This window comes from Marmota flaviventris, chromosome X (assembly GCF_047511675.1).
Source record: "Marmota flaviventris isolate mMarFla1 chromosome X, mMarFla1.hap1, whole genome shotgun sequence".
NCBI lineage: Eukaryota > Metazoa > Chordata > Mammalia > Rodentia > Sciuridae > Marmota > Marmota flaviventris.
The window spans coordinates 117,167,929-117,185,568 of NC_092518.1; the positions used below are offsets into that span (position 1 = coordinate 117,167,929).

The 17,640-nt window shown below is 34.8% G+C and overlaps 1 protein-coding gene and 1 long non-coding RNA gene across 2 annotated transcripts in view; one reads left to right on the forward strand and one right to left on the reverse strand.

Annotated features, from left to right (window-relative positions):
* Window positions 1–17,640, forward strand: part of LOC139703269 (uncharacterized) — a 132,503-nt gene that overhangs the window by 71,255 nt on the left and 43,608 nt on the right. The window lies entirely within an intron of this gene.
* The window catches only part of LOC114083921 (zinc finger protein 721-like), a 114,169-nt gene continuing 101,213 nt past the window's right edge, over window positions 4,685–17,640 (reverse strand). Inside the window, exon 3 of the mRNA XM_071606417.1 lies at window positions 4,685–12,548. Coding sequence (XP_071462518.1) covers window positions 8,545–12,548 — 4,004 coding nt within the window. The 3' untranslated portion in view covers window positions 4,685–8,544. The remainder of the gene's footprint in view (window positions 12,549–17,640) is intronic.

The following is a 17,640-nucleotide window of genomic DNA, read 5'->3' on the forward strand; positions in this document are numbered from 1 at the left end:
GAGATGGACTAGAGACTCCTTCTTATTTAATAAGTCTTTTTAGGAGATCTCATTTGATTATAGTCTGTAATTGACCTGCTAAAATCAGCACGTGGAATTTTATTTTCTGTGAGGCTAAGCTGCTCTGCCTTCCCATGCTGGGATATACAATTGCCAAAATGGCAATAAGTACCTGCCCCAAATCCCAGAATAATGAGGTAAAAAACAGAGTCACTACAGCAGTTGGTGCTAATTTGTAAGTGTGCCAACAGTGCTGAAAGAATTTTACTTCATCATTCCCCAAGTCATTTAGTATGGGACACGTGCATCAATGTTCATGTGTGTATCAAAGAGAAACTGTCACATCAGGTTCTGGACACTATTTTCCTGAATTTTGCAAGACAGGAAGAAGAAATTTTGACATATTTGTGCCTTCATTTCACAATAGAATGAGTTTTGGTTGTGCCAGGTGCCCACATATAGGTGAGGCCTTGCTGCCTAAACATCTATAGATGGGGATGGAAGTGTCATTCCTGTAGGCATGAGTAGTTTTGATGTTTCCCCAGTTAATGAGACATAGCCCCTTAATGTTTTGCTGGTATTGGAGAACCATATTTTATTGTTAGGGGAAAAAATTCTAAGCAGACAATTATGAACTTGGCTGGATGATTTTGTTACCAATCTCAATGAACTACTTTCTTTGCAGAATTAAAATTGAATCTTTATCACTAGACTGAGGGTGTAGCTCAGTAATAGAGCACTTGCAAAGCATGTGTTATGCCATGAGTATGAACCCCAGAAACAAAGCAAAAACAAATGGTTTTTACATAAAACAAAGTTTATTTACAGTAAATAAGTACACAATGAAAATCTCTTTGAAATAAGTGACCCCATAATTTGGGCATACTATGTAACTTTATTACATTGAGATAAACATTTTCAGGAAGGAAATATCTACATGTAGAGGTTCAGGTAAGTTAGTCCAGGATCACTAAAAATACATACTTTTTTATCGAGTATTTGGTATGGAGGCTTAATTTTGTGATGGGTGAGATTTATAGCATTGTCCTTGTTGACAAAATGAGTGGCTCCATTGGTTCCTCTTTGTCCCCAGGAACTGACATCTAGCCCCTCAGGTTATGCTGGCCATGGGGTTACCTTGTGTTGCTGAATGAACTGGGATCAATCCAGGAAATCAGGAACTTAAATGTCTGCTTGTTTACAATTCAGCAATTTATAAAAGTAACAACTGGCATACAACATGTAGCTATGGAAATCAGTCTCCACTTTCTTCCTGGTTGGATATTTTGGCATTACAATGAAGTAGATTTAATTTTCTAGTAACTGGTACATTCTCTTCAGATTATGTGATATAGGCCAGTCACAGTTGTGGGTCACTAATAACATCTCAAATTATGGGATAAGGTTCTCAGGGGAAATCATGTTTTCAGATAGTAAAGGGTCAAGATCTTTCTTGCATTCTCAGGCTCCCAAGTTGCTAACAATGTAACAAAATAAAACATAAAAGTTTTATCTCAGCACAAGTACACCAATACCATGACGATCAATGTTATAACAAAGATTGTGATGGTGTCTAATATGAAGGAACTTTTATAAACAGTATAAAAGGCATGAAATGCTGGAGAAAGCAGTGACTCACAACCCAGGTGGGAGGAGGTGAGATAGTGTGACATTTCAATTATTATACTCAGAACACTGTGCAATTTAAAACTCATGAATTGTGGTTTCTGGAATTGTCTATAGTTAATTTACCAAAAAAAAAAAGTGAAGAGAGAAACAACTTGGGAGTGGAAGTGCTGTCTTATATACAAGAGAACATCCAAAATTAGCTGATATCTCTACAGAACCCATGGACATTGGAAGGCAGTGGGAGGACATGATAAACTTTTTAAACAAAATCTATCAACCAATAATTTTATACCTGGAAAAATCTGCTTCATATTTCTATGTTGAGAAGTTTAGTGTAAGTAAAAAAAAACTCCTTAAGAAATGCTAATAGAGCCATCAAGCTTAAATAAAATGATTAAACAGAGTATCTTAACCCATATACAGCTAGGCAGGTAAATATACAGTCTAATCTTACAGATAAGTACAAAACAATTCTTATAATGTTGAATGACACTGTAAACGTCCATTTTCTATTGCTATAAGAAAATACCCAAGAGTGCTTACTTTATAATTTAAAAAAAGTAACTAAGAATTTTGGAGGCTGAAAGTCCAAAATCAATGGGTGCCATCAGTCTGATGTGACTACAAACTTTGCTACATATCATATCATAGTGTATAGAATCATGTTGGTAACATGGAAAGGAGAAAAAAAGCATATGGAAAGACATAAAACCAGAGGTCAGAGAGGGGCAAATATATAGTAGGGTACCTATAGCTATTGATAATGCATTATGCATTCAAAGGAAAGAAAGCATTCTCAATTTTCTCCTCATCAAATAAAAAAATATTTGAGGTGACAGACATGCTAAAAATACTGCTTTAATTGTATAATACAAGCATGTGTATGTAATTACATACATGTGGACATACTCAATTTGGAAGATCAGATCCAAGAGAAACTTAAAGACACTACCTTAACATGAGATACAATTTAATTTAGTGATAATATGGAATCAAGAAAAAAAGGTGAAATTGATAGGCAAACAAGAGAAGAAAATACACTTACAAATCAGGGAAACATCAACACCTGAAGCCAACTAGCTGGTAACTGTCAAGGTAGATTTTCAGAGCCCTAACTGGGAAATGCCAGCCACATCATCCTCGGGATGGCCGTGACTTTAAAATCTTCCCAGTAAGGATACTTAAATAAAAGTTAGAACTCAGAAAACTCTATTCTAAAAACCTGTGTAATCTAGTGATCCCCTCAAGTACACTTCACAGCATTATTAAGATGTTTCATCAAGGAAGTGCAAAGGTCATGGCAGGCACATGGACTGCGAAAATCTTTCATGTTTTCTTTTCTCTATTTTTATTTTTTCTTGGAAACTATGGTTTTAAAAAAAATAAAATAAGATGTTCATTAACTAAATAGAATGGGATACTTTTTAAACCGATAATGATAAAGATGTTTTTTGCTTTTTCTTCACTCCTGGGAAAATGCCTCTAATAAATCAAGGCAATATAATGCAGATGTTCCTTCAAACTAAACATCTTATTATGGTTTCTGGAAGTTATACTAACTTTCTCTGAAATCACACACTCATCATATTTAGAATACATCTGTTTTGATTCTTTATTTATTCTAATTAGTTACACATGGTAGCAGAACCTGTTTCAATTCATTGTACACAAATAGAGCACAAATTTTCATTTCTTTGTTACATGATGTAGAGTCAAACCACATATGCAGTCATACATATACCTAGGGTAATGATGATCATCTCATTCCACCATTGTTCCTGCCTCCATATCGCTCCCCATTTCTCCCTCCCCTTTACCCAAAGTTCTCTCATTCTCACCAGCCCACCCTCAATACAGACCAGCATCCACTTATCACAGAGAACATTTGAGATTTGGTTTATTGGGATTGGCTTCTTTAATGCTTGGCTTCTTACATGTAAATTATTTTTTAAAGTTTCCTGTGCAGGATGACAAGGGGTAGAGATTAACAAAAAAAGGTAGAACCATATCCTTTGGAGAGAAGCATAGCTGTGACAATTATGTAGCTGAAAATAATAATCAAGAACCACAACCATTATTTCTGTTTAAAAGATTCTCAATATTTTTTTGCATTACTTTTATTTCTCAATCAATTTAAATTTAATTAATATTCCTGAGGGTTTTATTGACCAAAGGATTAACACATGGAGAAAATATAGGATACATTTTAGTTATTTTACTTTTCAAACAAGACTCGTACATAGTCTAGTGGATTATTTGAATAAGAATTTTGTTTTTGTGTGGTAGCATGTGTTCCTGAAAGTAACAACAACAATAATAATCCAGACCTATTAGAATTAAATTGTATAGAAGCTTTGTGAGCTCATGCCATGCCATATATCTTATACTCTAAAAACATAATAAGCATTACAAATTATATGTAGAATAAAAGATATCTAAATATAAAAAAATCTAGTGAAACAAATTATGTAGGAGTTTCAATTATTCTATGCATATCTATCTCTTGTGTTACAACCATTATTTTACATGTTATTGGTTAGAGTTCCTTCCTGTCTGCCTGTCTAAGACCAAACAGGTAGTTTCATATTGGGCTCTCTTTCTAAAGTCAATCCAGTCAATCTTCTGAGTTTATTCTTATAGACTTCATGAAGAATTGCATGCTTTATTCAGTATTTTTGGTTACCAGACATTCCAATTGCCAAAATGGGCTAGTGCACTACAGATACCAGTGAAAGCATCAGTGACCCTCCTTTCCACAGAATATGAATTGGTGACTCCTAGTTTCTGGGGTATTCATAATCCCTCTTATTAGGAGGATGTGTGACTCTCCAGACATGCAGTGGCCTCTATATCCTTCATTTTTCCATAATGACAAGCAGTAGAAATGCATAACAATCTGACTTATACAAATTGTATTCCCCAAATAAGTGAGTTTAAGTTTTCTAGAATAATTGGTAGAGATGTTATGTCACTATTTAGTATGTTTTACTGTTACATAGAATCTTTGGTAAAATGGAATGCCAAGACAGTAACATGATTCAATACATGACACGGATTAGCAAGCTAACATTCACTTTTATTTAGTAACAAATTCCACAATAACATGGTTATACTAAAAATTTATAAATACCAGGGTATGATGGCAGATGCCTATTACTGCAGTGATCAAGGAGGCTTCAGGAAAGATAGTCGAGGTTTCAAGAGCAGCCTCAGCAACTTACCAAGGCCATAAGGAAATGTGCCTCAAAAAAAAAAAAAAAATTGAAGACTGGGGACATCACTTAATGGCTAAGCTACCCTGAGTTCTGTCCACATTACAAAAAAAGAAAAAAAATTAACATTATAAAATCTCAAAAAAATATACAAGTTAAAAATTATTGGGATAGGTCTTCCTCTGATTTAATAGAGCATAAAAAATAGGTTTACTCCAATTTCCAGAAATGAAGACACTTAGTCATCTTTAATTTATGATTTATTCTCAATCAGAAATGAAATATCCACAGTACAGTATGAAAACTATGAGGATTTAATTATTTCTACCACATTAGCTAATGCTATATAAATTTTAAACAAAATATAAATGCAATATCCCACTTTCTATACTTAAATGCCTTCTCGTACAAATTCTTAAGTCAATTAAAATATAAGGACTTGATAAGACTTTACTTTTAATATTTTTCAAGGTTTTGTATTTGTGGTAAATATTTTGGTGTTATCTATATATAGGCATGTATTTTGGGAAAAAATGTCTTCAAAATTTAATACAGAATGAGGTTTAAGATGAAGAAAGTTTCAATTTGAATATAGGCTTATTTTTTTAATGTTTTTTAGAGTTTCTATGCACTATGAATTCCCTTATGTTTGGTAAAGTTTTGGAAATGGAGAAAAATTTGTTTCATTCTTTCCACTTGTACCAACTCTCACCAGTATGAATTCTCAGGGGCTGAGTAAGATGTGAACAACTGCTGGAGATTTTTCTCTTTATTATTTTTATTTAGTAAATGTAAAATTTCTCTGCTGATTCTTCTGATATGGTATACAGTTGAATCATCCAAAATGTAATCGAACAATATTCTCATTTATAGAGCTTATCTCCCCTACAAATTCTCTGATATTTAATAAGCGATCTTTGAACTTTTGCTACATGTGTAGTGCTTCTCTGTAGTATGAAATTTCAGGAGTTTGATGTTTGAACAACTTCTAAAAGCTTTGCCATGTTCTTTAAATTTTTAGGGCTTTTCTCCAGTATGAATTCTTCAGAGATTAATAAAAACCGATTTATTTTTTTTTGCATTACACTCCTTATGACACATATATAGCACAATTTTTGTATCTCTATACAAAGTATGTTCTCGCCAACTTATGCCAATATACATGTTCTTTTAACTGGCATTACAATTCTTAATACAATATATACCAACATTTTTCATATCTCCATTTGTATAAAAGGTATGTTGACATCCAATTCAAGTCTTCATACATGTACTTTGTATAATGATGACAATTACATTCCACCATCCTTGCTAATCCCTTCCACCCCTCTTCCCTATCTAGAATTAATCTAATCCTCCCATGCTCTCCCTCACTACTGCACTAACCCCCCCACCCCCTTATATCAGAGAAAACATTCAGCATTTGCTTTTTCGGGGCGGGGACGGGCTGACTTCACTAACATTATCTTCTCCAACGCCATCCATTTACCTGAAAATGCCATGATTTTTTTAATGCTGAGTAATATTCCATTGTGTATCAATGCCACATCTTTTTATCCATTCATCCACTGAAGGACATCTAGGTTGGCTCCACAGTTTACCTACTGTGAATTGTGCTGCTATAAACATTGAAGTAGCTGTGTCCCTTTAGTATAATATTTTTAAGTCATTTGGGTATAGTCCAAGAAGAGGAATAGCTAGATCAAATGGTGGTTCCATTCCCAAATTTCCAAGGAATCTCCATAGGGCTTTTCAAATTGGCTGCACCAATTTGCAGTCCGACCAGCAGTGTATGAGTGTAACTTTTTCTCTAAATTCTCACCAACACTTGTTGTTGTTTGTTTTCATGATAGGTGCAATTCTGACTGGAGTGAGATGATATCTTAGAATAGTTTTGATTTGCATTTCTCTGATTGCTAGAGATGATGAGCATATTTTCATAGTTTTGTTGATTGATTGTATATCCTCTTCTGAGAAGTGTCTGTTCAGGTCCTTGGCCAACTTATTGATAGGTTTTTTTTTTTCTTGTTTTTGTTTTGGTGCTTAGCTTCTTGAATTCTTTATTATATCCTAGAGATTAGTGCTCTATCTGATATGTGAGGGGTAAAAAATTGTTCCCAGAATGTAGGCTCTCTGTTCACCTCAGATTGTTTCTTTTGCTGAGAAAAACCTTTTTAGTTTGAATCCATCCTATTTATTGACTCTTGGTTTTCATTCTTGTGCTATAGGAGTCTCATTAAGGAAGTTGGGGCCTAATCCCACGTGATGAAGATTAGAATCTACTTTTTATTCTATTAGATGCAGTCTCTGGTTTAATTCTTAGGTCCTTGATCCATTTGGAGTTAAGTTTTGTGCATAGTGAGAGACAGGGGTTCAGTTTCATTTTGTTGCATATAGATTTCCAGTTTTCCCAGCACCATTTGTTAAAGATGCTATCTTTTCTACAGTGCATTTTTTGGCACTTTGTCTAATATAAGATAATTGTAATTTTGTGAGTTAGTCTCTGTGTCCTCTGTTGTGTACCATTGCTCTACAGGCCTGTTTTGGTGCCAGTGCTATGCTATTTGTTACTATTGCTCGGTAGTATAATTTAAGGTCTGGTATAGCAATACCACCTGCTTCACTCTTCTTGCTTAGGATTGCTTTAGCTATTTGGGTCTCTTATTTTTCCAGATGAATTTCAGGATTGCATTTTCTGTTTCTATGAGGAATGCCATTGGGATTTTGATCGGAATTGTATTGAACCTGTATAGTGCTTTTGGTAGAATGGTCATTTTGATAATATTAATTCTGCCTATCCATGAGCAAGGTAGATCTTTCCATCTAAGGTCTTCTTCTATTTCTCTCTTTAGGGTTCTGTAGTTTCCATTGTATAGATCTTTCACCTCTTTTGTTGATTCCCAAGTATCTTATTTTATTTGAGGCTATTGTCAATGGGGTAGTTTTCCTCATGTCCTTCTCAGAGGATTTGTTTCTGATAAACAGGAATGCCTTTGATTTATGGGTGTTGATTTTATATCCTGCTATTTTTCTGAATTCATTTACTAGTTCTAGAAGTTTTCTGGTGGAGTTCTTTGGGTCTTCAAGGTATAAAATCATATCATCAGCAAATAGTGCTAGTTTAAGTTCTTCTTGTCCTTTAGTTATTCCTTTAATTTCTTTCGTCTAATTGCTCCGGTCAGTGTTTCAAGAACTATGTTGAATAGAAGTGGTAAGAGAGGGCATCCCTTACTTGTTCCAGATTTTAGAGGGAATGCCTTCAATTTTTCTCCATTTAGAATGATGTTGGCCTGAGGCTTAGCGTAGATAGCCTTTACAAATGTTTGAACCTAAAGGGGTGTTGTATTTTGTCAAATGTTTTTTTCCTGCATCTATAGAGATGATAATATGATTCTTATGTTTAAATCTATTGATGTGATGAATTACATTTATTGATTCCCATATGTTGAATTAACCTTGCATCCCTGGAATGAATCCCACTTGATCATAGTGCACGATCTTTTTGATATGTTTTTGTATTCGATTTGACAGAATTTTATTGAGGATTTTTGCATCTATATTCATTAGAGATATTGAAAGACTGATTTTTTGTTAATAGTTCATCCACATTGTTTTCATTCATAGATCTTCTGTCAAGAATAAACTCTCCTATGGTCAGTAAGCAAGAACCTTTCATTTAAAATGTTGCCATTTCAAACAATTTTTAAACGTATTTAGTCTCTCTAGTATGAATTCTCTGGTGTTGAACAAGGCCTGATTTTTGATTAAAAGCTTTGTCACATTCTTTACATATGTAGGGCTTCTCTCCAGTATGAATCCTCCGGTGTTTGATAAAGCTTGAAAGATGCTTAAAGGATTTACCACATTCTTTACATTTGTAGGGATTTTGTCCAGTATGAATTCTGTGGTGTTCCACAAGCACTGACCTTTCACTGAAAGATTTGTCACATTCTTTACATTTGTACGGCTTCTCTCCAGTATGAATTCTCTGGTGTCGAACAAGGTTTGATTTCTGATGAAATGTTTTGCCACATTGTTCACATTTGTAGGGCGTCTCTCCAGTATGCATTCTCTGGTGTTTGATAATGCTTGAGTGATGCCTAAAAGATTTGCCACATTCTCTACATTTGTAAGGTTTCTCTCCAGTATGAATTCTCCAATGTTTGATAATGCTTGAATGATGCCTAAAAGCTTTGCCACATTCTTTACATTTGTAGGGCTTCTCTCCAGTGTGGATTCTCTGGTGATTAGTAAATGCTGAAATATGCTTAAAAGCTTTGCCACATTCTTTACATTTGTAGGGCTTCTCTGCAGTATGAATTCTGTGGTGTCTAGTAAGTGCTGATCTTCGGGCAAAAGCCATGCCACATTCTTTACATTTGTAGGGCTTCTCTCCAGTGTGGATTCTCTGGTGATTAGTAAATGCTGAATTTTGCTTAAAAGCTTTGCCACATTCTTTACATTTGTAGGGCTTCTCTCCAGTATGAATTTTCTGGTGTTGGAAAATGCATGAATATTGCCTAAAAGCCTTGCCACAGTCTTTACATTTGTAGGGATTTTCTCCAGTATGAATTCTACGGTGATCATTAAGTAGTGATCTTTGACTAAAAACTTTGGCACATTCTTCACATTTGTATGGTTTCTCGCCATTATGAATTCTCTGGTGTTGGACCAGATTTGATTTCTGACTAAAACATTTGCCACATTGTTCACATTTGTAGGGCTTCTTTCCACTATGACTTCTCAGGTGTTTGATAATGCTGGAATGACGCCTAAAAGCTTTGCCACATTCTTTACATTTGTAGGGATTCTCTCCAGTATGAATTCTATGGTGTCGAACAAGGTTTGATTTCTGATGAAATGTTTTGCCACATTGTTCACATTTGTAGGGCGTCTCTCCAGTATGCATTCTCTGGTGTTTGATAATGCTTGAGTGATGCCTAAAAGATTTGCCACATTCTCTACATTTGTAAGGTTTCTCTCCAGTATGAATTCTCCAATGTTTGATAATGCTTGAATGATGCCTAAAAGCTTTGCCACATTCTTTACATTTGTAGGGCTTCTCTCCAGTGTGGATTCTCTGGTGATTAGTAAATGCTGAAATATGCTTAAAAGCTTTGCCACATTCTTTACATTTGTAGGGCTTCTCTGCAGTATGAATTCTGTGGTGTCTAGTAAGTGCTGATCTTCGGGCAAAAGCCATGCCACATTCTTTACATTTGTAGGGCTTCTCTCCAGTGTGGATTCTCTGGTGATTAGTAAATGCTGAATTTTGCTTAAAAGCTTTGCCACATTCTTTACATTTGTAGGGCTTCTCTCCAGTATGAATTTTCTGGTGTTGGAAAATGCATGAATATTGCCTAAAAGCCTTGCCACAGTCTTTACATTTGTAGGGATTTTCTCCAGTATGAATTCTACGGTGATCATTAAGTAGTGATCTTTGACTAAAAACTTTGGCACATTCTTCACATTTGTATGGTTTCTCGCCATTATGAATTCTCTGGTGTTGGACCAGATTTGATTTCTGACTAAAACATTTGCCACATTGTTCACATTTGTAGGGCTTCTTTCCACTATGACTTCTCAGGTGTTTGATAATGCTGGAATGACGCCTAAAAGCTTTGCCACATTCTTTACATTTGTAGGGATTCTCTCCAGTATGAATTCTATGGTGTTCAACAAGCACTGATCTATAATTAAAACCTTTGCCACATTCTTCACATTTATATGGTTTCTCTCCAGTATGGATTATCTGGTGTTGAACAAGATTATATTTTTGATTAAATGATTTGCCACATTGTTCACATTTGTAGGGCTTCTCCCCAGTATGAATTCTCAGGTGTTTGAAAATGCTTGAATAGTGCCTGAAAGATTTGCCACATTCTTTACATGTGTAGGGCTTCTCGCCAGTATGAACTCTCAGGTGATATGTAAGTATTGATCTTTGAATAAAACATTTGCCACATTCTTTACATTTGTAGGGCTTCTCTCCAGTATGAACTTTCTGGTGTTTATTAAGATCTGATTTTCGATTAAAACCTTTGCTACATTCTTTACATTTGTAGGGCTTCTTTTCAGTATGAATTTTCTGGTGTTTAGTAAGGTCTGATTTTCGATTAAAAGCATTGTTACATTCTTTACATTTGTAGGGCTTCCCTCCAGTATGTTTTCTGTGATGTTCAGTTAGCAGTAATCTTTCATTAAAAACTTTGTCAATTTCTTTACATTTGTATGGTTTCTCTCCAGTATGAATTTTCTGGTGTTGAATAACAAGAGATCTTCGATTAAAAGCTTTGCCACATACTTCACATTTGTAAGTCTTCTCTCCAGAATGATCCCTTTGGTTTGGAGTAAGGGTTGAATTTTGTTGTAAGGCTTTGGAACTTTCTTTACATTTCTCAGAGCTCTCATTAACATCAATTTTCTGGGATACAACAACTGAGCTTTGATTAAAAGCTTGGCCACATTCTTTACATTTGCAGAGTTTGTCACTGTTATGAAATCTCAAGGATTGAGAAACGGTTGAGAAATTGTTAAACTTGAGACTTGCTTTACAATTACAGGGCTTCTCTTGGGCATGGATGCTCTGATGCTTGACAGGGAGTGATTTCTGATTAAAAGTTTTGTCATATTCTTTAAACATGCAGGGTTTATCACTGCTGTAGTATATGTGGTATTTACTAAGGGTTGGGCAATCAGATACTTTGATACAACTTTTAAAGTTTTGGGGTTCTTTCCCAGTACAAATTTTCTTGTATTGAATGAGGACTGCAAGTGGATTAAGAGCTGTTTCATATGTCTCATATTTGTAAGATTTGTCTTGCTTATGAATATTTGGATCGGTAACAAGTTTTAAGCACTGAAGAGAAAAACTACCGCGCTTTTTATCTTTGCAAAACATCTTTGGAAAATGAGTATACAGATGTTTTCTGGCATTGTGACCAATGATAAACTTTCTATGAGGCTCTTCATATTCATAATTTTTATCAGTAATATACATATGCTGGTAATAACCTGGGATAGAGACCTGGCTAAAGATGTTACTTGTTTCAATACATATGTAGAAAGTTTTCCAGAAATCTGTATCTGAATTTTCATTAAACAATAGTGGGTAAGTAGGGACAATCCCACAAGTGTTAAAATTGTATGCTTCAGCACATGAAGGAATTATCTGTTTATTGTTGACTAATGAACACTTTGTAAAGAAACTCTCAAAATAATCACGTTTAGAAGATAGTCCTTTAGTTTTAAATCTCTTGTCTATAGAAATGTTCCAAAGGAAGTTTAACTCAAAGCTACATTTGAAATTGGTCAAGTTAAAAATTGAAGCATGGACTAGATCTCTTCTCAGATTTTCCATATTTTCTTTCAGAGAAAATATGTGCTTCCAAAATTGCTGTAGATTTATTCTTAAAGACATACAGAGTTCTTGAAAAGTAACAAGCATAAATGGAAGTATTTTCTGAGATATTAATTGTTCTTGATATCTGTTACCAGTAAAATTTTCATTATGAACAGTCACTGATAATTGGTTTTGTCCCTTATAATATGATTTTTGAACTTCATTCTCACTTATAATTTCCCATAATTTTCTTGTTGGTAAATAGTCAAGGTTGCAATTCCCATATCTTCCCTTTATTACTTTTTGTAATAAATATGTTATGCCCCGCTCTGATGAAAATTCTTCAGTATGATGAGAAGTTATGGCTGAAATAAATATAAATAAAATTGGTATTACTTAATAGACTGAGGTGAATATATTTTGCAAATGTACCATATGAAATTATAGCACTGTCGGGACATCAGCAGGAGAACAGTTTAATAAATACAATGCCACCATTACTCTAGAAATACATAAACTAAGTAAAAGTGTACAGACAAAATTACATTGTGAGAACTACCAAAACCATATTAGAGTACATGTTCTTGCTCACATCCCACATGGGTGTTTCTGTTGGAGGGATGGGTGGGCTGAGAAATAAAACATATGAAAGTAAAACCATGATATATACACAAAAGAGAAGAAATGTTTTACAAAGTTGGTGCAATGATGGGTTAAGCCAATCATAAGGGGGTGGCACCCAACAAAGATAGAGCCAGGACTTGCTGTATTTATAGCAGTATCGATCAAAGGGAATTCACAGGTATTAAGATTTCAGTGTGGGAGGATTCTTGTCTCTGTACTTTCTTCTTCACACAATAATAGGATATGGGTGAGGGTAGGCAGTTTGTTTCGCTCTTAATGGGTCATGCCCATCACTGATGCTGTTCTGAACTGTAATGGAGCTATGTAGGAAGCCACATAAGCCACACATTCTCAAAACAGCAGGATTTCTGCTGGGATTTCCAGACACAAGACTTTCCTACCTAATGGCTTCAATGTTGTTTTAGTTCCCACACAGCTCACAGGTGATTTTCTGCGTATCCCCCTTATTTATTTTTTAAATGCAAATGATGGGCAGTTATTTAAGGATCCTGGATCCTTGTTCTGAGGGCCCAACAACCTATTATCATGATACAAAAAAGAACTAGTAGCAAACATATCATTCCAATAATACACGATGCATAATATGTTGAAACATATTTCAAGGTTTAAAGCAAAAGGAGATTGAATGCAGTCTCACAGGCCATAGCAGAAAACCTATTTGCAATTCTAGCCTACAAAGTCAGGCAGAGGGCCATTTATATAATGTAGAAAATCTCAGGCTGCAATTAAACACCAGAGATCTTTAAAAATACAACTCCACTGGAAGTTAGAACATTACCAATAAAACTGCCAGAAGTCATGGCATCCTTACAGGGATGTCCTTTGCCAATTCTTGGAGACCAATCCAAAAATATAATCACTATTTCTAGAAACTTTATGTTGTACTGGCATGACATTTGCACATTTCATTCATTTAGGAAAGGTACAAAATTCTATTGCAGAACAATTGGAGCAGTAAGGTATTGGTAAATGTTCCATGGAAATGACTGGCTTGTTATGAGAACGTACTATTTTAATAACTGTCCTGACATATAATCTGAAGTCCCATGGGCCAGCATGATTGGCTGGTCTAGGTCCCCCATATATTCTTTCCCTCAAAAGATAGTTTTAAACAGCCAGCATGTTTATCATGGAACCCGCATAAAGGTAACTGCTCATTGTAGCCAATATAATGAAATCCAGTTACATGGAGGGGTGTAATGTGAATATCTGTAAAACATCCCATCATATCAGGATCATTAGTAAATATTGGGATGGATTCTCCAGTCCACACCACCATGTGTACTACAGGTGGATATGGAAAATAGGTCCAATGAGTTTCTACATGGACCCCACATCCCGCGACAGTTCAATAGAGTTATCATGACCACAAACATTGTGGTTGGAGATTTAATATCTCCTTTTTGTTGAACCATCTGCTCAGTCTTTTGGATAAGATTCTTCAGTTGCTTACACACTGGCAGTTTGAGTGTTTGCATGGCAGGGCCATCCATGCTCATCCTTTTCCTCCATATTACCTTACTATTCCTGCTGGGGTGAGGATTGACATCTCTGGTTTAAATTTTAGTCATTTGAATGTTGGCTCTAGGTCCATGTTTGATGGCATGTTTCAGTACCCAAATAGGACAAAATGAACCTTCTGGGAAAACACAAGCATGATCTCCACCCCCTATTATCACTGAATCTGGTCCTTTGCACTATCCTGTTTGTAAATCTTTCCACCAAACTAGGACCAACAGACCTGTTACAGTGGAAGACTTGTCTCAGCAGCACTATGGCCTTCAGAATCACAATTTTAAAAATTTAGAACCAAAAAAATCATGATTAAGGTTATTTAGTGGGGTCTTATCCCCCCCTTTTTTGTGTAATTGTAGCTTAATAAATAAGTGAGCCCACTCTACAATGGCTTGATCTTGAGGATTATGAGGAATGCCTGTTTTATAATTAACATGAAATTGGTGACAAAACTTGAAAGAAGAACTAGTTCAAGCTAAAGCATTATCAGTTTTAATCTGTGAATGACAGTGTAATGCTGCAAAAGCCCATAGGCAATGAGAAATAATATGTTGAATAGCCTATTTTTCACAGGCAGAGGCAAAGATAAATTAAGAACAAGTATTCACAATAATATGAACATAATAATTTTTGCCAAAATGAAGCATGTGAGTTACATACATTTGACATAGCTGATTTGGCAATAAACCACGGGGATTATCCCCTGTTGGTGAAGACGGAATATGTATAACACATTATTAATACTGGCAAACAATTTGATAAGCAAGTAGAAGAATTCTGATGATGAAAAATGTGTGAGGCTTCTACAAAATCAAATAAAGATATTTGATGACAAACAGCAATAAGTTTTTCAATATTATCATTAACTGATGCCAAAGGATCTGGAAGCTTCTATAGAATATGCTCTGATATGGCCAATGAAATGAAGATTTTTGATGCATTTGAATTGTCATTTGTAAAGTATGGAACAAATGAAATGATGCTTTTGGTGGTATATCTACAACAGTAGCTGTTTCAAAATGTTTAGGAACTCCCACAATATATACACTATCACTATAAAACACTAACTGGCTCATTAGTAAAATGAAGTAAAGCATATGAGGGTTTGAAGTTCTGCTCACTGTTGAGTAGTTTATGTTGTCTGTATTATCTCAGTATGAGCACGGCTACAGAAATCTGCTTTTCCTGAACTTGAGCAATCAGTAAAAACTGCCATTGCTGTGGCTACTGGATGAGCACATACAATTTCTTCAAAAAATAAAAGAAGTTACAAGACCAAACTGAACAACATTATCATGAGAATGATGACTTCCTACTTGACTAGGAAAATAAGCAAAAGCTGTTTTCAAAATATTGGAAGATTGCCAGAGCCAACTATGCTATTGGATAGAAAAGGAGGTTACAATAATAGAAGGCTCTGATCCAACCAAATGTAAGACTCATGTTCTACCTTAATGAGTAATTGAAAATCACAAAACCATGTAATGCAGTCAAGGACTTTGAGGAGAGTGAGATAGCCAGATCTGGCTAAAATCCAATTTTTTCCCCCTGTCTTAGTAGGTAATTACCTTCGTTCCCTTCTTGCACACACACTTATCTGAGTATTAGTTTATAAATCATAATTTAATTGTTGCTCCAAATCACAAATGATCCTGCCCAGTCAACAGTTCTAAAGTGATATATACTCCATGCATTCTGTTTATCTCTGCCTGCTCAGAACAAAATTCCATCCAATTAGATTTCCACAACAAATATCCACATCCTGAAAGGCAAGCTTTCACCAGGGTAACCCAATAAGTACAGGACAGGGCCTCAGTACACACTGATTCTACCAAGCTTTGAACAAAAGGTGAGCTTAGGCCATGCATGAAGCAAGTGGATTTTAACCCTTTTAATGTTTTAAAAAGAAAAGAAATATGAATTCTTATATTTTGGTTTGGATTACGTGGATCTAACTGCCCAAAAATAGGGTATAATTTGAATCCCAATAAATTTTCCCCACTGTTTTGGTGGCTCTAAGGCCCTGTTGAAACAAGAAAAATTTTACACCATACCACACCCCACCCCCAGACTTCACTGCCTAATGGCTTCAACAATGTTTTAGTTCTAGCACCGTCCATGGATGGCTTCCCAAAAATGGTAAACAAGATGAGTCCATTACTAAGGAGTGTAATATAATTTCCCTCCCTAGGGAGGGATACTGTGTTACTTGTCAAACATAGTCTTTCCTTCTTTGTAATATAGCACTGTACAATTAGGGAAAAAATCTACCTACTCTCTTCTCTCAGTGAAAAAAGGGAAATGTAAAATAAATGCAAACATATGTGACTTTCTTGGGGACTCTCTAAAAACTGGTTTCTATCTTTCACGACAAGGGTCCTGGAGAAAATAGATATTTAGATGACAATAAAATATATTCAACAGAGGTCTATGGACTCTTTAAAACTATATATGGACAAAATTTTTAATTGGAAAAATACATGTCTTGAGAAGATTCACAAGAAAAACAAGTTTGAGAGACAATTAAAAACATGGCATAGCCTATATCTGTATTACACAGATGACACCCAACACATGACGATCAAGGTAAATGACTTGCTTTGGATTTTTTAAATTTTTGTTATTTACTGAATTATTTCATTGACAAATTAAACTTTATGTATTACTAGTTATATCATGGTATTTTTGAGTATATATATATATATATATATGTGTATATATATATATATATATATATATATATATATATATATATATATATATCTCCAGTGAATGAAAACCTGTATTATTTCTTATAATAATCATTTTGTGCTTAGAAAACACTTGTTCATTCTATTAGCATTTATCAGGAATACAGCACAATACATTCACTACACTCATGTGGTCCAACAGAACTCTCAACCTTCTTATGCCCCTTAAAATAAAATACTGCAGATGTAGAACAACACTACACCAAACACAGTGCCTGGGAACATCAATTTACTTATCTGAGTTGGTTCCAAACTCAGATGCTCCTGCAACTGAATTTTTTTGATCTGCTTTATTTCACAATAAATGACAAGATTTTTTTTACAACTAATAAGAACAATTCCATATTTTTCTCATTCAATCATCAATGGGCACATAGGGTGAGTCCATAACTTTACTATTGTAAATGATGCTTGCAATAAACAGTGGAGATATCGCTTGAACATGTTGATTAAATCTCCTGTGGACACATAATTAAGATTTGCATTTCGAGTTCACATAAACGTCTACTTTTATTATATATGGTTCTTTTTTTTTTTTTTTTTTGAC